Source organism: Grus americana, chromosome 3 (genome assembly GCF_028858705.1).
Source record: "Grus americana isolate bGruAme1 chromosome 3, bGruAme1.mat, whole genome shotgun sequence".
NCBI lineage: Eukaryota > Metazoa > Chordata > Aves > Gruiformes > Gruidae > Grus > Grus americana.
The window spans coordinates 13209362-13232219 of record NC_072854.1 but is presented as its reverse complement, the minus strand read 5'-3'; the positions used below and the strand labels follow the sequence as shown (position 1 = coordinate 13232219).

Genomic DNA, 22858 nt, shown 5'->3' with positions numbered 1-22858 from the left:
AAAACAGTTTATAGTAACCAAGTCTAAGTCAGGGAAAAATACAAACAATGAAAGCAAATTCAGTCTTGGTAAATGACTCAGTCTCTCAACTTTACTCAGACAAATTCGCGCTCATATCATCACAATAAACTTTAAATGAGAAAAAGCTGTAACTGTACTTGCTTTTGATCCATCTTCAAAATAAAGGTAATCATTAGAAGTCAGTTTAAACCTACTACAAAGTCAGCCAAGACTCATGCAGTCTTTCTACTGAATGCAGTTCAAGTTGAAGCTCAACTCAAATTTGAATTCTTTTGTTAGCTGATTGCCCATTGTTAGCTTGCAATTTTCTTCAATGGATTCAAATGCAAAATATCAACATGTCTTTGAAAGCTGTTATTGAACAGTGGCTTGTTCTGATGCTGAGCTCTCCAGCTGAGGTGAATGTTTATTATTCTTTGCTGGGATGAGCAAAGTTTTTGGAGTGGTTTCAGGAGCAGATCTTTCCTCCATGTGCTCTAGAATCCACACTTAGACCCCATCCTATCAGCAAACACTCCTTATAGCACAGAGAAGCAAACACAATAACGGGCATAAAATGGTGAAGAGGTTTATTTTAAAATACAACCAAACCCCCGGAATATAATAATAGAAATATATATTATTTAGTGCTTATTTATTCTTCAGTTTTATTTTAGTAAATGCTGCAGTTTTGTAAGTCAAGACTTATTTTAGAATCTATGTCATAAACCAGCTCTGTGATTTTATCGGTTGTTGCATAGTGTCGCTGACGCAAATGCTTTCTTTGAGTATCTGTTGAATATTTCCAATTGAACAATTATTTATGGTAATAAAAGTTAACTGTGAAGATTCTTGTACTTATGAGTTTGCAGATTCACACTTGAATGTTACTAAGGAAAGTTTGGGTAACTCCCCACTACTGTGGCAGAGCATGAAACTCGTGTTTTGGAAGATGTCAGGTAACATGTCTTAAAACATGGTATTTAGAGGACATTCCTTCAAAGGGGATACAGATGGAAGAGACCAGAGAAAGTCAAAAGAACTTCCTAATAACCCCGTAAGGCTGACCTGCTGAACCCTGTTGTGGAAATCAGCATCGCCGGTGATGCGGTCAGGTAGCTGAGCGCTACTAGACAGAGGAGATGATTTATTAGCGCACATGAAGAAAAAGCTACAACTCCTAAGAATGAAGAGGGTTTTGTTTGGGTTTTTGGGGGTTGTTTTCAGCTTGGCAGTTTGAAGGCTAATGACTTGAACTGGCTTTGAATCAGATCCTCAAAGATAAACCAAATGAGAATGAAAACCAAGTCATTTGTTTACATCGCTGCTTGTGTTGCCTCTCGCTGTTGCAGAAATCCCATCACAGGATAGCACTAGACACCGCTCAGAGCAAAAACCTTCAGATACTGGGAACACTTAGATGCTTAGTTGCCTCTCCTGCAGATCATTATAAGCGTCGGCATTCCTTCCAAGGTAGTAATCCAGGATCCCCACAGTCCACAGTGGAGAGACGAAGGCATTTCTGGGAGTGATTCAGTCCACCCTGACATACGAGTTGAAGAACAAATGAGGGTCTTTAGCCGTCTGTGTCTCCATGGAGGACTGCACATCAGATGTAATTTGCTACCTCAGGCAAAGCCCATGGCTGTTGCAAGTGGTGTGCCTTGAAATGTCAAATGAAAATTAAGGTTATAACACCTGCCACCTGTATTTTCAAGCTGTCTGTGCCGGACAGGACTCAAAAGTCTATGCTTCAAACAGCGTATCAGGTCAAGATGAACAAAGCTGTGGAAGAATTCATCTGCTTCAAATGGAAGCAAAAATGTATTTTCTAATTTTGAAAAGAGATGACAAAAAATAAATAAATTAATGCCATTAAAAAGAAGGTGAGAGGATGTCCTTTTAGCAGCTCCGATGCCAGTACTCTGACTCTGAATTATTTTCCTTCTGCTTTCAAGACCAGGGAGGTAAATGACCCATCACTGCAAAGTCTAGAATGCTGTCTTTCATTTTTATGCTTCTTGACCCATGAAGTCAATAAAAGATGTCTCAGAGGAATTCTTTCAGCAGAAGTTTCTAATACAATTGTGATACAACTGAATGAACACCCCAGGAGAAATGAACTTTCCAAATACACAAAAAATCCTAGACTGACTTTCCACGAGGCCAAACCCCTGCTATTTCACGGGCCTTTTGTTTTACACAGAAATGGCTCCATTACTGAATGGCATTAAAATAATATGAATTAAACTGAAGCCTGTACCCCTCAGAGCTGAAATTCACAAATGTTTTCTTATTAGTCTTTATCTGGCTGATTTTTCTTAAGTATGGTATTTCATATTGTTCTTGGGGTCAAAAAAGACAGCCTTTTTTTATATTTTTTTTTTTAATTTCATGAGTATGAAAGAACTGAGGAATCTCAAACTTTCCGACATGAACGGTGATCCGTGGCTTGGGCACCTGTGCCACTCTACCAAAATTGTTCTGTCTTTTCTCAGCTCTGTTACACCATGCCTCTTGATCCAAACTACATGCATACTCAGGTAATACCTGTATCAGTAGAACTCAAGTTTCTATTTGGAAAATGCATATAATGAGCAAGACTACTGATACTTCTGTGAGAAATAATCTTGTACCAGAAGTAATATTTTTCAACAAAATAATTTCAGCTAATTTTCAGATAGCATGCATTTGACTTTTGCTGACTTCCTTTACCCTACACTGGATGGTATTATTTAAAAATCTGGCCAATTATACCATGAATGACAAACATAAAGAAAAAAAATTGGTCTTATTTGCATATCGCAATTAAAGTAATTACAGTTATACAACATATAATCAGGATGGTGGGTCTCAATGTGAATGTGAAACCACTGAACAAAAGGAATCTTCATTAGCTTTTTAAGCTTCCAAATTTAATAAAGCAAATGTCACTTTGACAGGCTGTGTAAAACAAATATGGCATTCATCCTGTAGTTTTAAAACACAGCTGCAAAGAATTGGCTAAGACAATGGTTACAAATAATCTTTCGTTGTACAAATATCATAGATATTATTATGAGTGTATACCTGAGTATGCATAATCCAAAATTAATGAGAAGAACAAATATGTACATTTCATCTGATACACCTAAAAAATATCTCCACAAAATCCTTTAATTAGGTTGGCTGGATAACACAACTCTTCCCTCTCCAAATTAAAGATTTTCACAGAGATGTAATACCTGGTTCAGCTTTGTATTGATATATTCAGTACCTCAGTAACTACGACCATGTATACCTGCTTGGTGAAGTTCATCTAAGAATCCTAATTCAAGTCCACTGTAAGGAATCTTGTTTGTGAAGATTTCTATTAAACAGCCTTTGAGCTCTGATGCTGCATGCTATTTAAGTCTGAGTTTAATAGTTAAAGTGCCTATAATTAATCACAGCCTTGTGTGCAATATAAAAAAAATAAATAAAAGAAGACATGAAATGAATTTTAACTTTTTTTTTTCCCCAGCCACCCTAAACTAAATCAAACACAAAAGACCACGGAATTGCCGTATTTCACTGTCAGACATTTCTTTATTATAAGTTTATAAAGACGCAAATAGGAACTGCATAGAAAATTCTAGTGGAAAAAAATTACTATCGTATAAAAGCATGGCATTTGATTAAGAAATATCTCTCAAATTGTCAAATGTTAATACTGTTGAAAACACAGTATAAGATCACGTTTTTCAATAACCTTCTCAGAAACATTACCAAAATGAGGCTCAGTACCCATCTGTCTGAATCCACTGGGAAGATTCCATCTACAAGAGCAGAAGGCAGATGGAAGCTGCATACAGGTGAGCTAAGGTGAGCAACCTCGCATTGCCTCACACGCTGCTTTACATTACAGGGTAAAGCCAAGCATTAAAGAGCAGAGGTTACAGCCTGAGGTGGGCCCTCAGGCAGCAACTGGAGTGGAAACTGAGGCTCTGCACAGTGCTGTGCTGCTGCACAGAAAAGGAGGTAAGGTTAGTAAGAGCCCTTAAGCTTCCTCCTACCATGGCATCTTAAAATCATGTCTATAAAGAGACAAGTTTCTTCATTTTGGGTAGAACCCTTTCCGGCTTAAAGCCCTTTAGAAGAAGTTCCCTGTCCATCTAAGATGATCTGACTTTCAGACATCGCCATGTCACACAACCCACTGGACAGGGTAGTTTCTGAACTGCATGGTGACTGCATCCATGTCAAGTCTTGTGCTTTGTCCTCTTTTCATCATAGAAGATCTAAACCAGTTGAGGTTGATCATCTTCCACTGTCCCTCCAACTTCTTTTGTGTGTCTACAGAAAATAAACTCTTCCACAATTTTCAAGGCAGTAAGAGAGTAGCTGTTTGACACATCACTAAAATCCATAGAAAATTTCTTTAAACCCTAGGATTTCACTGAAGTGGATGCAGAATCAGAATGAGAACAATCACAAGCTCTAATAGCAATTTTGATCAAAGCCACATAGAAATATTCTAACCTTTAAGTTCTGTTAGCAATTTTAAAATGTCAAGAGGTATGTCAAGTTCTTAATACCCAAGTCTACATATTTAATTTTTGACAGCACAAATATCCAAGACAAGAGAATTATATTAATTCCAGCTGGACCACAAATTAAGATATGTTGAAAAATCACGATGTATCTTCCTTTTAAAGTAGGGATTAGTACTTGGTTGGTCTACTTTTTAACTATATACTTATTGATTTTCCAGAAAACCTATTGCACTGTTCATTTTAGCTTTAATTTCAAAGCAGTCAAGTGCAAGAGATTGCTGCAAGATTATCATGTTATGTCATTGATCTGCGCTAGCAGAAGACTCCATTTGCTCAGTAATAAGCAACTTAGGTCAAAGGCCACGACTGACAAAAGACAAAGGGTATCATTTACACCCATGTCAATCAGAAACAGCTCCACTGAAATCAATTCAGTTACATTTGTCTCAAATCAGTGTGAAAGAGAATTCTGTTTGCAGAATTTGGATTATGTGGCAGTCAGGAATTCACCTTTCTTAGCCTGTGGCAGGAAGCATTACAGACCACTAAGTTAAAATACTAGATCTCCTATATTGGCTTTTTAACCAAAATGGGGTTTACGGTGTTATTGGCAAATCACGTCACTGTTTCAGCTCACTGGCTTCCATTGCGTTATCTAATCTGCTTCACGGTATGAACTCATAGATTCAGTAATTTTGCATTAGAGAATTCATCTGGGGTAAGAGAATAGTAATTAGTGTGCTATTTTTTTAAAGGAAAAAAAAACCCACACCAACAAAACCCAACCTCTTCCAACTATCTGCAACTTTTAACAAAAACTTTTGGATATGCAAGATTTTATATTTCTTGACTTTCGATGTTCATATAGTCATGCACTTCTAGAACATATGCAATTTTAAAAGCATATTCCTGACTATACAAGATGATTTAGAGCAAAGATTTAATTTGGGAATTTTAATTTGGCTTGTTCAAGGATCTGGTTGGAAGAATTGAATGGGATATAGCCCTGGAGGGAAGAGGAGCCCAGGAGAGCTGGCTTATTTTCAAGGATCACCTCCTCCAAGCTCAAGAACGGTTCTTCCTGATAAGCATGAAACCAAGTAAAGATGGCAAGAGGCCTGCATGGATGAACATGGAGCTCCTGACTGAACTCAAACATAAAGAGACAGCATGCAGGGAGCAGGGACAAGTGCCCCATGTCTGAGTATCCATGGTTGGGGTTAGGAAAGCCAAAGCCTTTCTGAAGTTAAATCTGGTGAAGGATGTGAAGGCCAACAAAAAGGGCTTCTACAGGTGTATCAGCAGCAACAGGGAAGCTATGGAAAAAGTGTGCCTGCTGCTAAATGGAGTATGGGACTGTTGTGGGTTGACCTTGGCTGAATGCCAGGTGCCCACCAAGCTGCTCTATCACTTCACTCCTCAGGGAGGGCAGAAAACAAGATGGAAAAAACCTCATGGGTCAAGATAAAGGCAGTTTAATAAAGCAAAAGCAAAGGTCGCGAAGGAAAACAAAGTATTCATTCTCTACTTCCCATCAGCAGGCGATGTCCAGCTACTTCCCAGGAAGCAGGGCTTCAGTATGCATGGTGGTTGCTCCAGAAGACAAACTTAACTCCTTTCTCTTAGCTTTTATTGCTGAGCAGATGTCATATGGTATGGAATATCCCTTTGGCCAGTGTGGGTCAGCTGTCCTGGCTGTGTCCCCTCCCAAGATCTTGCCCACCCCCAGCCTACTGCTGAGGGGGGATGCTGGAGAGACAGCCTTGGCGTGTGCCAGCTCTGCTCAGCAGTAGCCAAAACCCTGGTGTGTTACCAACACCTTGCTGGCTACCGGTACACAGCACAGCGCTGCGAGGGCTGCTGTGGGGAAAGGTAACTCCAGCTCAGCCAGACCCGATACAGGGAGCTGGTGACAAAGGCGGCAGAATACATCAAGGAACTTGGTGCTTTCTTTGCCTCAGTCTTTAATGAAAGGATTTGCCTTCAGGAATCCCAGGCCCCTGAGACCAGAGAAAAAGTCTGGAGCAAGGAAGACTTACTCTTGGTGGAGAAGGATCAGTTTAGGGAACATTTAAACAAACTGGACATGCACGAGTCTACGAGACCTGATGGGATGCACCACTAATGCCAAGAGAACTGGTTGATGTCACTGAAGGCTTGTTGATCTTGACTTTAGCAAGGCTTTTGACACTGCCTCCCGTAACATCCTCATAGACAAACTGATGAAATATGGATGAGATAAACAGAAAGTGAGGTATATTGAGAACTGGCTGAAGTGTCAGGCTCAAAGGGGCTGTGATTAGCAGCACAAAATCCATCTAGAGGCCAGTCACTAGTGCTGTAACCCAGTGGTTGCTACTGGGACCAATACTAACATCTTCATTAATGACCCAGAGGGTGGGACAAAGTGCACCCTCAGGAATTTTGCAAATGATACAAAACTGGGAGGAGTTGTTGATACACCAGATGGCTGTGCTGCCATTCAGAGGGACCCTGACAGACTGAGAACTGGACAGACAAGAATCTGTACTGGTTTTGGCCAAAACCAGATGTGGCATAAAAAACTGACACAGTATTTCCTAAATGTGCATCCACCCAACTGACACTATTTTTGTAGGAACATACTGATTCCATTAAACTTCTCAAGAAGCAAATGGAGGAGGGGGAACAGAGATCAGTTCATATGACGAATTTATGTCCTACTTTGTTTAATTTAGAGTAAATGTAAGAATGCAACTCATCTTATATACTACTTCCATCTTTCTTCCAGTTTAAATTTAGATGAAATACAACATCGAAAGCAACACAGAGAAGACTTTTTGTTGCTTCGTAAATTTTAGCAGACATGGAAAACATTAGATAATTTATCTGAGTGATGTGGTCTATCACATACCAGTAAATATAATCTTAGTAACTATCACTCGTGACAGCCACTTAGTAGCAGCAGAAAGCTTAGAAGTCATAACTTATGTTTCAAACCCATTCACTTGTTTGCAGCAGAAAATTCTAGTCTTTCAAATTCATAACACCCCAAAATAATACTTTCTTCCACCACATAAAAAGCGAATTTTTAGGGCTGTTCTGACCCAAACAAGTCACACTCATTTATGCACATTCTGAAATGCTGTCATTATGAGGCTTAAATATTTATCACACTACTAACATGTATTCTTACCTAATGATGAGCCAAAATAAGAAGAAACACTGCCAAAATGGAAAGCAATAACTTTGACCATTAGTCTATATAGCTCTTCTTCTGAGAGCACTTAAGAATAAATGAATCATCCTCTGATGACCTTATTGATCAGAAATGCAACCTGAGATGGCTACCATAGCCTAGGATGACTAATGTGAAGATACAGAAGTCATAGAAGGGATTCACACCCTCTACTCTGTAAAGCAGTATCAACAATTTTCCCTGGTCAAGATGACAGACAAGTGCCAAGAATCATCAGAAAAACCCAGGAATTAAGTGATATGAGGTTATATTCTTGTGGCATACAAGTGAAACATTTTAAAATGCTTTTTAAATAAATTATAAACTGGATACATACAGGTGAACCTACTATATCTCAGATCCAAAACTTTAAATGAGACACTTTTCAGAATGCTTATGTTGTGTCTAAATACAGGCAGTCCCAATGCTTACTGTACCAAACCTTTTATTATTTCAAACAAACTTCTGTACAAAAACATCATAGCAGGCAAAGAAACTCAGTGACTTCGGCAAACAGCACATGACAACTGGCAGAATGCTTTAAGGTTTACATTTTTATTATACAAGTGACAAATAGCTTTCCTCTGGGCTACTTAAAGACTTCATTGTTTGACAAATAATTGCAGGTAAAGCATGTATTAACTTCAGTTACTAAAGCTCAACAGAATGACCTGTCATCCACCTAGATTTACCTAACTGGAAGTGACTATGAACAAAGCAGGATTTCCCCTAATATACATTTCTAAATGTCCCCCCATTAAAAATGGAGTTTGTAAACAGTGGATTTACTACTGTGAAAAAGCAGCATAATCACTGCTTCCAGAAAAAGAAAAAAGCTAGTGTGATTTCTAATTCTGTTCCTGACAACACCACAGTGATCTGCTGCTACAACTGCAGATGATGTGTGACATGAATGCTGGAGTTGTGGTGCTGCCCAGTATCACAGCACGTGTAACGTTGGCGCTTATGGGTTCTGATCAGGCTTGAGAAACCTCCTAGTTCTGCTCAGAAATAAACTCTAAGGCAATTCCTACTTCAAAGAACTTATGATATTAATACTGTTTAAGGACTGAGTTCAAGGACTGAATTTGTCACAGCGCAGCCTTTTCAACAGACCAAATGCATCTTCAAAGTCTTAACGTAATGTTTTTAGAAGTGATACGCATGAAAATTCCAGTGAGAGCACACAAACCCTGATTTACGTACACAGGAATAAGCAAATACAAATCTGAATCTGTGCACAAGCACTTAGAGTTTTCACACATACATGCAAGCAAAGTACACAAAATCGAACACATTTTCAGAACGTGACCTCTGCAAGAATATGTACAGCAACTGCAGACCACCCAGAAGACACACATAACAGAGCATGAGCACTTTGATGCTTTTGGCAAAGTATTTCTATTCCATTTACTGGAAAAATTACTAGAAAGTAAGAACAAACAACGCAGCAAGGAACTCAACTCCTTGAAGTATCAATCACATCTCAAAAACCAATGAAGAGCAGACAGCGGATAAATATTTCCGTGTTGAGTTTGAATCATCTAATGAATAATACTATCAAGGAACTTGATGGAGTGCCTAAGAACAGCTCAGCTCAAAACTTATTTATATCATCCCTAGTTTGATGAGGCCAATTTGACACTAGGGAAGTTTGCTGCTACAGAAGAGTGTTCTGCTTTATACACGTTTACGTGAGCAAAAAAATTACTTACCGGGTAGAGCTGTCCGAGAGATAATGTTCATCATGATATATTTACACTGACAAACCATTTCCTTTCTAAATCTAATAAAATTATACTGCATTTTCTAAATCTAGCAGTGGTCTTAAAACACATTTTCTGTTTATTTATATTGAATCTGAAAAAGGATATTAATTTCCTCAATTGTTGAAAGTTACAGGTTATACTTAATAAAAAAAAAAGGTAGAATGACCTCTTTGCAATATGTTTTTGGATGTCAGCCAGCATATCATCCTTAAAATTAGGTGGATCTCCACTTATTACAGGAAACACAATGTATTTTATGAGAGTGATGAACATTCAGGTATTCTCCTATTTATACAAGTTTGATGAGATCCTAAAACTAACTGACTAAACTCTGCATGTGTTCTTAAAACATATCCAATAAATTTTACTTTCTCTTCTATTAGCTTTCTTCTTCTTTAAAGTTCCTTTTCTGTGGTATCCTTGACTTTTCAGTTTATTTGATTTCCATTTTGTCTTCACTACTACTTACTTCTCTGATAGAGAAGGTGTTTAAGGATTAAAATGCACAGATAAACTGTTGTAGCTGAAGTATCTAAGTAAAAAAGTATTTTAAAAGTCAAAAGATAAAGGCTAGCATAAAAACTTAGGCTGCACTATATAAAGTCAGTCAGGTTATGAACAGATTCATATAGTTTAGCAATGTGAAGAAAATGGTTATGTAAATACACACAAGTATTAACATCAGACTGTATTAAATTATGTAAACATACACATCTTCTGTGATCAATACAAACATCCACTTGTCCCAAGATACTACTGCAGCATAGCTCGAATTTGTTTTGAAGTAGATTCATCATTCAGGTGTTTTGTAGTGAACCTAGAAATTACAAGTTAAAACAATATTTTACGAAATGAACAGGGATTAGAAAAGTTTGAAAACTTCAGTGCCTGCTTTTGAAATCAGTGCAGTTCAATTACACAAAGGAGGAACTTACGTACATGGTCTTCTAGTCACCGATCACTGGAATTTAACTGCTAATAATCTGGTGCTCTTTAACTTCTAAATAGAATCATAGAATGGTTTGGGTTGGAAGGACCCTCAAAGATCATCTAGTTCCAACCCCCCTGCCATGGACAGGGACACCCTCCACTAGACCAGGTTGCCCAAAGCCCCATCCAACCTGGTGTTAAACACTTCCAGGGATGGGGGCATCCACAACCTCTCTGGGGAAGCTGTTCCAGTGCCTCACCACCCTCACAGTAAAGAATTTCTTCCTAATATCTAATCTAAATCGACCCTCCTTTAGCTTAAACCCATTACCCCTTGTCCTAACAATAACCCTTACAATAAATTATTCCCTGTTAATAGGTGGAGGATTCTGGCTAAATCCTGGCTAAATCCTGTTTGCCATCCATCTATGACATTGTCATAATTTGAGGTCGAAATTATCTCTTTTTTTCCAGTTAAAAACCTCAAGACAAGTAAAAATCACAGAAAGACATAAGAAATAGGGTAAATACTAAAAGGATTTAGGAATCTAGATTGAATTTTGGCATAATCTATAAGCCTAATTCTAAGCAGCTTTATTAAATGTCCTGGGACGACTGAAGTGCTTGAGTGTGGTTTTTTTACCATTTAAGCCCAAACATTCTCCACCGCTTATGTTCGTAGGGAGATTGATTATCACATAAGCTCAAAACACACCTGATACCTGTACGATTTAACTCCACATCAACTTTAATTCAAAAGACTTCATAAACAAATATGGAGCTGGTTATGGCTGCAGCTCTCACTCTACCCAAGCATTCAACAGCTAGAGAATTCAATACAGCTCTGAAAACCTTGGTACTACAACTGCCTTCTCAGCCTCAGAGAAGTGTCAGACCATTGTGTCTTGCTTCCCAAGACAGCACCTTAAACACTTAGCTATAGGATTGGGATTTAGGTTGCTGTTTTCTTGAAGTTGTATAATTTAGCAAAATTAAAAAAAATAAAAAATCTTATGAAATCACAGGGAAAGAAAGAAGGGAAGTATTAAGGGTTTGTGAAACAGAAATGCTACTCTTCACTTCTAAAATGTCCTAGTTGCTGGGGTATTTTATATAACAAATCTTAGCTTAGATAGCCATCTAAACAATAAACAATCTAAGTTTTAGCTGACAAAACGAACCTTAAGTATCTCTGAAGAAGGACATCATGACTTCCAATATTAACAGTCATTACTTAACAAAGTGAAATTTAATTGAAAGAAATTAATATTTCTTAAGAAAACCCCAGGTGATGAAGGCAAACCTGAAAGGACAATTTTCTTAATAAATCAAGCTTCTAAGGTGAAAAGTCTTAAATATAAAGGGGGGGGGGGGGAGAATGAGGAATTTGTTAAGGCTGAATCAAACAATTACTCCACACATACCTGAGGGCATTCAGAAGTCCTTCCACAGTGTCAGGTGGTTGTTCCTTTAAAACTTTTATGCATCCCTTCATCTGGGAACAGAAGCATGCCACTATTGAACAATAATATATGAATTGCACTAGCTGAAAACAAGGAAAAATTTCACCAAAGACAGGCAGGTTTTTTTCCTGCTGAGTGTTAATGCTGCTTTATATGACACAATAAAAGCATTATAACTTATTAACAATTATCTTAAGTTAAAAACCTAACTTTTGAGAAAACAACACCTGCTTTAATAAGTAATAATATTAACTGTATATATTTTAACTTGCACAATTTCTCCAATTCAAACTTAAAAAAAAAATCAAGAACAGCTGATATCAGCTAAAAAAAGAGATTTTGGAAGAGAGTTCCATGTCATTGCTGTTGGCAACTATCAGAAGAGATGTTTCAACTTTGACTTTTATTTTTATGCTTGCACACAAGCAAGTAATTTTCAATATTCATTTTTTAGTTGTAAACCTAACTGGTGATAACTTATGATTTGTTTCATAACTAGTGGTTACAAACTTAATCTGAGAATAGAAGTACACGATGTTGATTTTAAACACCACACTGACTGAGTATCTTTGTGGACACTGCAAAAAACAAGTTGAAGCTCTGTCCAAATTTATGAAAGAGGAAACGAAGCAGAGAAAGCAGAGGTAGAATTCATTTCACCTACTATACAGACTCCCCACTGTGTCAACAGAGAAATAAAAAATTCCTCTAAGCTATTCAGAATATACTTTCAGATATAGTGAATCTTGCTCCAAAAGTACCTATTTCTTCCTATTGCTATGAAGATATCTAATAGCTATCCAGAAATTAATCTAGATGAATTCCATTTTATTTTAAGTAACAGATAAAGACATGGTAGAGTCAAGATTTGAACCTTCTCAAGTCACATTACAGTGCTAACTCTACATGCCATCTTTGTAGCTAAGGATCAATTCTGCCTTATTATGGAAGCGGATGATTACCCCGAAGTCAGGGTCCATGTATTTGCCATAAAAAATTATTTGGAAAATGTGACCAGCCTCCTGCACAATGACCAACCTAACAATCACTGATCACTGCTCAATTGGCTCACTTCTACCTGGAAGATAAAACTAGCAAACAGTTGATCAGATGGAATTCTCAGGGTAGCAGCACATATTTTTAAGTGATACAGTTATTCCTCTTGAACCTGCGAAACTCAAGACTATATTCACATCACTCAGGAAAGGTTTACATGCCTCATCAGATCAGACAAACTCAAAGGAGATAAAAATTCAAACCATTCTTTGCCATTTTTGTTAGAATCAGAATCCCTAAAACAGGGAAAGAAGAGAATGTCTAAGCTAGAAGCCCACATTTAACAGCTTGAAATAAAGTCTCCAGTCTTAAAGAGTAAGGAAAGGGTAATTTGTTCCATTGTCCCTGAAATTCTCTTGAAATGGCTCCCAACAAGTGACGAGCTTGGAGAAAATAGTTGTTTTTCACAATAAACTCATAATCTGAAATATTTTAAGATTTTTTTTTAATTAGAGAAGAATCTCTAAACTAATCAGGTGAATTAAAATTTGAGACCATGTATTCATTTTTAAAAACTGAGTTATACATCTCCAATCTCCCATTTACATCTATCTAAGTATCCTGCAAGATTACAGGCTTTATGATAAATGTGAGAAACAAAATACAAGCACTGTATATTTGGTCCTATCAAAATTTTACTTGTGTAGTCTCTGTAGGCAAGAAACTGAATTACAAGTCAGGAAGTCTGCATTCAATTCCTGTGCTCTATCTGCTGCATGACCTTGAGCAAATCAATTCACCTCTTTGTGATATATCTTCCCCTCTGTAAAACAGAGTCAAGGAGAAGCCATGGTAAAATACTGATATCTGCAGATGAAAAATGCTAAGGAAGACTTAGTGTCATGAAGCACAATAATATATATATATATATATTTCTCTTTTGAAGTAGGCTCTCTTGTAAAGGGAAAGACTTAGCATCTTTTTTCCATGAACTACAGTTTATTTTTGCTGAAAGACATGGTGCAGGTTTGTAAAAACCATGTAGCCCAAATATTAGTACTTTTTTGTGTGTGTTTGCAAGGTCTTACATGAAAAAATAACAGTGCTTTCCCTGTGACTAGTCAAAGCCAAAGCTAAAACTGAAGGCTCATTATCAACATTACAGCAGTAACATTTCAGTTCCGCTACTTCAGATCTCAGACAAAGCAGAGACAATGTCAAATATCTGCTTATTTACAACAGAACTACTGCCAAAGATGAGCATTTCAGCATAAATAAATTACATGATTGATAAAAAATTATGACCACAGAACTTATTCCAGGGTATGTGTAATACAAAATTATTTTAGTGTAACCATAAAGTTGGCAGGAAAGCAGAGCTAACAAAGAGAAATAAGTATTTGTGCCTGGAAGAAAATGCGAAGAAAAAAAGACCGATACTTATTTTAATTTCAAACAAGCTAATATATTAAAGTATGCAGGTGAAGATAAATTCTAAATTTTGCCATTCAAAAGTAATTAAAATGATTTATAGAAAGTCATAAGCTTGGGCTGAGAAAAAGCTGCAGACTAGTATTCTCAAATCTACAGAGTACTAAAGAAAAGTCACTCTTACATCAATCTTTGATGTCTTTGAGAAAGCTCCCACAGGATGAACGTGATCATACAGAATAATAACTCCCACCATTACTCGCATGCAGAACATAAGGGTCTCTTCACTGGTGAATCTACTCCTGTATTCTCTGGAACAAAAGAAACAAAAAAAGTCTTGACTTTTTACTGGACAAATTTGCAAGCTAGAGTATGAACGCATGAAATCCAAACATTGTATTTTAAGGTTGAAGATGAATCTTAGTAAGATTTTGAAGATCTTTCAATTGCGTAAGTCCTTGTTGTTTTACAAGGAAGGTTAGAAAACAAATAGAGATATACAAACCCCTTCTAACACCCCTTCATAGTTCAGATCCTCACTTCAACAAATGTCTAAGATGACAGCTTCACAGAAGACTTCCATAATTCATGAAATACGGTGGAGACTGATTGTACTTTTGTTTAATCTTAAGAATTGGAATCTCAGAATATTGGAACCTCAAAGGAAAGATACTCTTTTTGCTTAAATTCCTACTTCGAAATAGTTAATATTTAGGTGGGAACTAATTTCAGCAGCTAGTAAGTTCAGGGCTTCACCTAGGTGGGTCACAGTCATCTCTCTCTCTCTCCCCCTGCCCCTCCCCCAAGTACACACGCAACTTCAGCAACACAGGTTCACTAAGTGTTTAGAATGTGGAGGCCCACTAGACAAGAATGGACTGAACTTGTTCCAAAGAGGAGTTCTTTGATTTTTCAATTGCAAAATAAGAATATAGGGGCTGTCTTAACTGTGCCATCTGTCAGCTCTAATCCCTGAAACCATCATCATGAAATGAAAAATGAACTATAGTAGGAAAACTCAGAAATACTGAAAAACAGAAATTATAACAATTTTTCTAAAAAATATTGAGTAGATAATACATAGATTTGTCTACTGTCATTCACTGGTTTTCAATATAAAACTTGATTTTTTCACTTAAACGCATCATTAAAAATACTAAAATCTGTACTATACTACCTCTCAGTTTACAATAACTTCAACTTTTATTCTTCTGTTTAAATAACACAGCATGATAACATCAACAGATTTAAAGGCTACAGACATTTTGATGTGAAAATGCTTGATTATCCCACAATTAGAACTATCAGCTAATCTTCTGGTAGATGACTCAGAACTTTCTGCATCTCCACTTTTGCAAAAAATGAACTGACACATAAGGTTAGTTTTCAGTGACTACTTCTAAGATGACCTGGGATTGTGAGATGAATCCCACCACCTACATACACTTCTCCAGAATTTTCATAAATACAGTAACTTCAGGAACTCTAGCCTTTCCATGGCACCATGAACAAGCGATTTAAAGACAGGAAGACTACCTTGACTCTATCTTCTATGTGTTTTCCACTCTAATCCAAAAAATACTTGACTAAATGCATAGTTAAACAATAGGAACTCCACTGGCTATACCTCTGCTAGCAGCTAAGAAAACAACTGTACAGTTTCCATACAGCTGAAGTTTCTCATATCCAGAGCAAGACGGCTAAATCAAAAAAAGGTCTACTCAAATGATCCTCAAACAGTCTCTGTGTACCATTTGTAAAAACACTACTTGGAAAAGCCAAAATCTTGCCCCCAAGTGTACTAGTAACAGCAGCATGGGCAATCAAGAGACAGTAGCTGGCCTGTGGCCCTGGTTAGACAAGACACAGACACTGAAGCCTATGAGTGCATAAGATTACACTTGTATGTTGACTTCTTGTTGAAATACAGGCTGCCCATGTAAGCTTTCCCTAACAAAACTCAATGCTGATTCATGAAGAATATCATAAGGTGGTTAAAATAGGAGGCAAGGCTTTCTAATACCAGGTCATGCTTTGTGCACAAATGTGATAACAACTTAATGCAAATATACAGGAATTCATCTGGAAAAAAAAATGCGTTTATCCCAGGTGGCTACTTAAAATACAATACAAATTCTCTCATACAAGAAAAACAAGATTTAAGGTAAAACTTACGGTGTTTCCAACATGACTTTACATACACTAGCCATAGTACTTAGACAGTCCGTTGTATTTTCAATTGGTAATGTTTTGTTCTAGAAGGGTTAAAAACAGTCAATGTTCAGTAAACCATCTTGTAAAATTAAAATCAAGAATGTCTGTGTTAGACCTTTTCTCCCCCATTACCTACTTCTGATACAAAATGAGTAGTTGCATTACTGAGTGTTTTCAGCATTGGTGTGGCTTCTGCATAAAACAGGGACATCCTATTGGCCATTTCATTGTTTACTTCATTCTCAATGTCTAGCTGATGAAAACATGAGAAAAAATAGTCAATAAAACTCTTTAAAGTCTTGCTGGCAGCAAGATAAAGATACAGTACATGCTGATGTCAGCAAGCAGATTGCTGCATGAATACTTCCACTCTAATCACTTCATCCAGACTGCTGATTAACTCTTGGTGGGAAGGGGAGAACATGACAGCTAGCGAATCAAAAGAAAAAACATTACCACAAATGGTATAAATGCACACTGATAAGTACCTCATCAGATCAAATTTTATTTACTTTTATTTACTTACATGCATGTTGTTTATTCTGTTGCGACTTATTGTCCGCCTATAATAACTGAAGTCATTCTGAATTGCTGGGTTTCTCATCTTAGAGGAAGACAAATAGGAAATAATCAGTTTTGGTTCAAAATACAGGGGAAAAAAAATCAGCACATATTAAAAGATTTTATTAACCTTAAGTTCATCAAAACGAAGAGTAAAATGTAAGATTTCTGCAAACTCTTTTGCTAAAGCCTGTTCCCGTTCCAGGTGCTGAGTTGGGGTATAAGGTGGGCACGTCAAGGACTCCAATAAGCTCTGCAGGGCTTTCTCTGAATAAAAATCAGAAACACAAATTCTATTCAGTCCACATTATGACAAAGTTTTAAGTAAGTATCTAAATACAATTTTTTTGAAGGGAAGGAACCCTCTGAACATGCAGAGCCCTAATAGAAATGCTTTTTCTTATTATTCTAAGGTGAGAAACATGAGTCAGACACCTGCCTCTTCAGGCGCTCTGCCATTTTGTCTCCATTTTGTACCGCTGAGCTCTTTTCCCTTTTTATCACTCTTTATCTGGGTTCCCTATCAAAAATTGTAGAGAAAGCATTTTTCCTGCATTCAGATATTCAACTCTTTCTCTTTCATCTTCCTCGATTAGCCACCAGCTCAGTACAGATATTATTCTGGCATCTCTGTACTAAAAATGTGCTCTTGGGCACTGATAGCATGAATTCAGCTCCTGCAGCTATAATTACTAGCACAACTCAAAAAGTGAAAGTAAGCAGGATGGTGTAGAAGAATTCCCTTGCACTGGGAGCTCTCCCACTTCATACATAAATTTTTGCACGCTGGTTCTCTTCCGGTGTCCTAATTCAAGAAGTAATTACATTATTTTTTGGGTTCTCAGGGATGACAAAGTTAGTGTAAAACATGCCCAATTTTGGATTTTCATCTTGTGAGAGACTTTATTGATACCCTTCTCCCCTTGTTATACCTGTTTTTAAAAAGTCTCAAAATAGTATTATTGGTTTACATCCCTTTTAAAACTCTGAAGTATCCAAACTAAAAAACTAAATTGCATTTGTACAAAAGAGTGGCAGGCACCAGATAAAAACTTCAAACAGTTTTACCACTTTCTTTGCTTGTACTCTATTTAGATAATGCAGATTTATTTTAAGTGACTAACAAACTATGATAATTTTGAAATGAAATGAAGATTAAAAATATGCCTCGATAAATGTAATTGCAACTAAATGTCTGATATCAAACAGAAAGAATAATAACCTTTTAAAAGCTTATGGAAAAAGAAACTTCCTATTTCTTTATATATAAACTAGCCTAATAAACAGACACACTAAAACAGGGCTCACCTAATCTGAGTGAAAACTCATAAAAGCGCTTCAACCTTACAACCAGAGGACATACGGAATTCCATGCTTTTTCTTGCAACTGGATATCATTGGGGTTTTGTATTGCCTGGAATGAAAATATTGCTGTAAAGAACTGTGATCCATGAATAACAAGCAAAAGATGGTTTGGAAGTTTTCTAGTTCACTATTTTATGAAGTATTGTAAAACACAGAACAATTATGAGAAATTACATTGCACAGGAATAGGAAATTGGTGAGCCCAAAAATATCATTTTTCCCATTCTCTCTCTCCCCCGTAACATAGTTATTTAAAATTATTCATTCACATGCACCACTGACATAGAGAAATATGTTTTATCACATTGTATGGGGAAAAAATATGGCAGAAACATCAGGGAAGACGTTTGGTATGACTACTGGTTACAGAAATAGTCGTCTTTTTTTTTTTTTTAAATTCCAGTGCTTTTGAAATCTTCAGCATACAGCTCAGGCTAACAGTAACTGCAAAGCTGATGCAGGGAAAGGTTTGGCCAGTTGAGCCAAATTCTAAGCTACAATTCAGGATCCGTTTCATAGAATAAGATGCCTGCAAAGTTGATGTAAGGTTATAATTTACTGTGGTTCATTATTTCACTTACACAGACAAACAACTATCTACAACTTTTTTTATAGTGTATTTCTGACATCAGAGTATTATTTCTTCCAAGTCCTCAACTTTGACTTCTACCATAAGATATATGAAATGAGGTATATGAAATGGTGTTTCTCAAAGTGAAAAATAATTACTAATAGTAAACCTAAAAGAAGTTCAAACAGCCATCATTTAATGATTTGACATTAGGACTTTATATTCAATATTACACCTAATCTGTAACGTATTTTCTAAATACAATTTTAATGAAAATTTTCATATCATTTCATAGAATGTGCTTGGATACAGAACAGAAGCAAGGAACACACTGAGTTTTGCTTGATTTTGCTTCCAAAGAACTGTCATTAACTTCAGCAAACATACATCTCTAATTTCTTGTCCAGCTCCTTTGTAAGCCTGAAGGTCTGCAAGCATACTTTCCGAGTCCTGTAAAACTGCACTGATCTGATTCCATACCTCCCTTTCTCCATCTGTGGGCTGTGCATCTAAGAAACAGAAAAGCAAAATGCACAAAGTCAAAAGGTAGCTGCAATACAAATGGCAGGATTACTCAGTTCTACTTAACATTACATCCAGCTTGACTATGTGTAACTCTGTTCTGATGTGTTTTTTTAAAAAACACAATGACACTGCACTGCCGTTCTGTTAAGATCCAAGTTTTTGCTTTATATTGTAAGGAAGAAAAAGCAATCAAGTTTTTGTATGCTCTGGCTCATAATGCCTCTTCTCAAAATGCAGCATTTTAAAGTGAAACAGTATCATAAAGCAATGTTAGAAAATAGGATAATGCATCAGTCCTTTAGTAAAGATGTCCCTCTCTTTCATGAGCTCTACAGCTTGATTACAAAGGATTGTTCACTTTTCTTGCAGCTTGGGGATAAAATCAGGCTTTTCAGTAGATGGAGCAGTGGGATATTATGACACTTTAACTTTCCTCCAGGCTTCCCTAACCAGGGTAATTTATTTCTCCTTTTGTAAAACACAGCTACGGTACAGTTAAAAATAAACATTTTTCTTTTGTCTCTCAGAGATCATTCCTGCTACTAAAATAAATCCAGCTCTGTCAATGATCAGTTTTCAGGGTGGGAGCGACCTGTACACCTTTATTGTTCAGAGAAATGACACTTGAAAGTAGATCAATTTTCCCATTCCAATCCCATCCAATGGGATTTTCACAGTACTGACACACCAGGGAGTGATGTTATCCCTAGAACATCAACATGTTACACAAGGTAGAGAACTTCTGCCTTCTTTTGCTTTAAAACATAAAGACGACTGGCACTGACTGAAGACTGGATGATCCATATATAGAATTGCAGTCAGTATTTGTAGAAACAAGCACATTGTCCCAGCAGATTTCTACAGACACACAACTTTTTTTTTTTCCTTAAATTTATATTAGCTTGTAAAGACAGAATTTTAATCTTTATGGAAGAAAAAAATACTTTGAGGGTGAATCTTAGCACTTAAAGACTACTTGTTTGAATTAAAAGCAATGAGATACCTTCAGTTCAAAACTCACCAATTAGGAAGAATTTCTGTACACATCTCTACAGTAATAGACAAGAAATATTAAAAATACATTTTCTATTTCGTCTTCTCACTCTCCTTAAGAGATGAGACACAGTTTTCCATCCATACGGGATTCATTTACCCACCTCCCATTAGAAACAAATGAACTGGTTCACCTTGGAGAGTACAGAAAGCGTAGGCATTCTTTCCATGACATTTCAGGTGAGGATAATTTGTTTAAATGTGTCAAGTCATCTATGGACCTTGTACAAATGAGACACAAATGGCTGATATTTACATGTCTGTAGCTCTGAAGCAACTAATACTTAAAATCTTTCCTATATTCCTATATCACCATGAGTCCCATGAGACTGGGCACATGAAACAATCCTGACTTGACTTTCCTTTCATTCTGGAAGTTTTCCCTAATCTTGTCTAAAAGATAAAACAAGTGAAAGTAAAAATCGGTTGGGCTTACTCTGCTGGGTTTTATATCCAAAATATTTCATGTAACTAAAAAATTCCACTACCCTCTAAACAGCGAGGAAAAGTAGCACCAAAGGGAAAAACTATCCCAAACAGGAAAATCCCAGGTGGGACACGGCTGTTAGTCGCATGAAGTCTACATTGCTACTGACCGGTTCTTTCCCCAAGCTGCAAGAAGTCTCAGGTATATCAGGGGTCTGTCACCTTGTGGTAATGAAACAAACCAGTAAACGCATCTGAGTTTAACAAAGAAAGTGGTAATCCTGCTAAACAGTTATATACCATAGAACAACAGAGTAGGGGGAAGGTAGGAGTCACCTATAAATCAGTATCTATATTTTAATAGTTAAATAAAAGTTAATTAAAATATCATTTTTCAGTGAATATTAAGACACAAAAGAGAGTAAGTAATTTATTAGTACAGTTCATGAGTGTAAAATCTCCATGTTCAGGTCACCCGAAGCATGGGTTGGTTAACCAGGTACTTCTATGTTATTTTTTCACAATTTATTTACTTTAAAAAATTATTAGCCCCTAATAGACATGTAAAAACTATAGACTGCTCAGCACTTTGGGACTTAAAAATGGCCTTTAGTAACACCCTTTAAGGTTAGTCTTTTTCAAATTTTCCCAATTCATCTTTTGGAAGTTGGGAGAAGGCTGAATATTTGAAACCCATTGAGCTTTCTGTAGTACCCCAGCACCTGGGAAAGGTGTAAGAGTAGGAGTAGGAGGAAAGTAGGTGGGTGGAAGAGGGAAGGAAAGGGAGGGGAGAGGAAAAGGGCTGCAAAGGCTACAGAGCAATAGGCTTAGCTTGCATTTGCAGAAGCAGTTTGTATTTATGCTGAAAGTGCTTCACTTAAAAATAAAGGTAGGGAGGATGATTCAGGCTTTTTAAAAAAAAAAAAAACATGCATCTTACTTATGAAATATATGTTATGCAAACAGAGGTTCTGATAAGCCCATGGCCATGTTTCAAAAGGGATTTTACAGGAAGGTCTTGCCAAAAATGCTCAGCTAAAATACCTGTAATTGATCACTTTGAAAAAGATTTCATCTTGCTGTCAACAACAACAATTAAAAGGAATATAGACTTCTTCATGACAGATTTTAGCTTTTAAAATTGGTTTTCTATTCCTACAATAACAAAGCTTGTTCCTCTGTTCTGAGTAAAAAAATGCCATTCCTGAATCACAGTGCGCAATCACAGCTTGGCAGTGCTCACCTCTCTTGTCCCCGTACCGCCAGAGAACCAGCACACGCTTAAGCAATTTGAGCCCATATATAAATAAAACCATAGCCACTGACTAATCCACACTGAATGCAAGCCCTCTCAACAATGAGTTACCATAATCATCAGACTTATTGCATTTCACTTCTGAGTTTTTACAGTACCCATGCATTCAGAGTACGCTGTCTTTAATAAGACAAACCAGGAAACCCTTTCATCTCCCTTTGACCAAGTGTTTCCAATGTGAACCCTACAACCTCACAACTAATGAATCCTCTATGAAATTAATTCAAGAGTCAGACCAGGCTTGACTCTTCCATATAGCAGCCGATTTTCATTTAGAAAGCAAAAATTTTAGCACTGGAGAGAAGCACAATTCCATTAGCTCCTTCAGAAATAACCAGGATATGATAAGCTCATCCATTCCATGATCAAATGCTCTCTCTCATCTTTATACGCACTCCATTCCATGTTTTGGATGAAGCTTCAGATTTCATAAAAAAAAGGGGGAAAGCTGGACCAACTACAATCCATTTGTGGATGCGTTAAGTATTTCAGATACATGGTTGGGTAG

At 36.9% G+C, this 22858-nt stretch overlaps 1 protein-coding gene across 8 annotated transcripts in view; it reads right to left on the bottom strand.

Annotated features, from left to right (window-relative positions):
• Positions 1-8159: 8159 nt before the first annotated feature.
• CYRIA (CYFIP related Rac1 interactor A) overlaps positions 8160-22858 on the bottom strand; it is a 59980-nt gene continuing 45281 nt past the window's right edge. For 7 of the 8 annotated variants that reach the window (XM_054819952.1, XM_054819950.1, XM_054819955.1 and 4 more), the window contains 9 exons: positions 19419-19540; positions 18404-18509; positions 17226-17362; positions 17061-17138; positions 16671-16787; positions 16496-16575; positions 14505-14631; positions 11855-11925; positions 8160-10317 (listed from right to left, as the gene is read on the bottom strand). In XM_054819952.1, coding sequence (XP_054675927.1) covers positions 10254-10317; positions 11855-11925; positions 14505-14631; positions 16496-16575; positions 16671-16787; positions 17061-17138; positions 17226-17362; positions 18404-18509; positions 19419-19540 — 902 coding nt within the window. In that variant the 3' untranslated portion in view covers positions 8160-10253. Of the gene's footprint in view, positions 10318-11854; positions 11946-14504; positions 14632-16495; positions 16576-16670; positions 16788-17060; positions 17139-17225; positions 17363-18403; positions 18510-19418; positions 19541-22858 lie in introns of all 8 variants that reach the window. The other variant, XR_008576325.1, reaches the window with a different exon arrangement.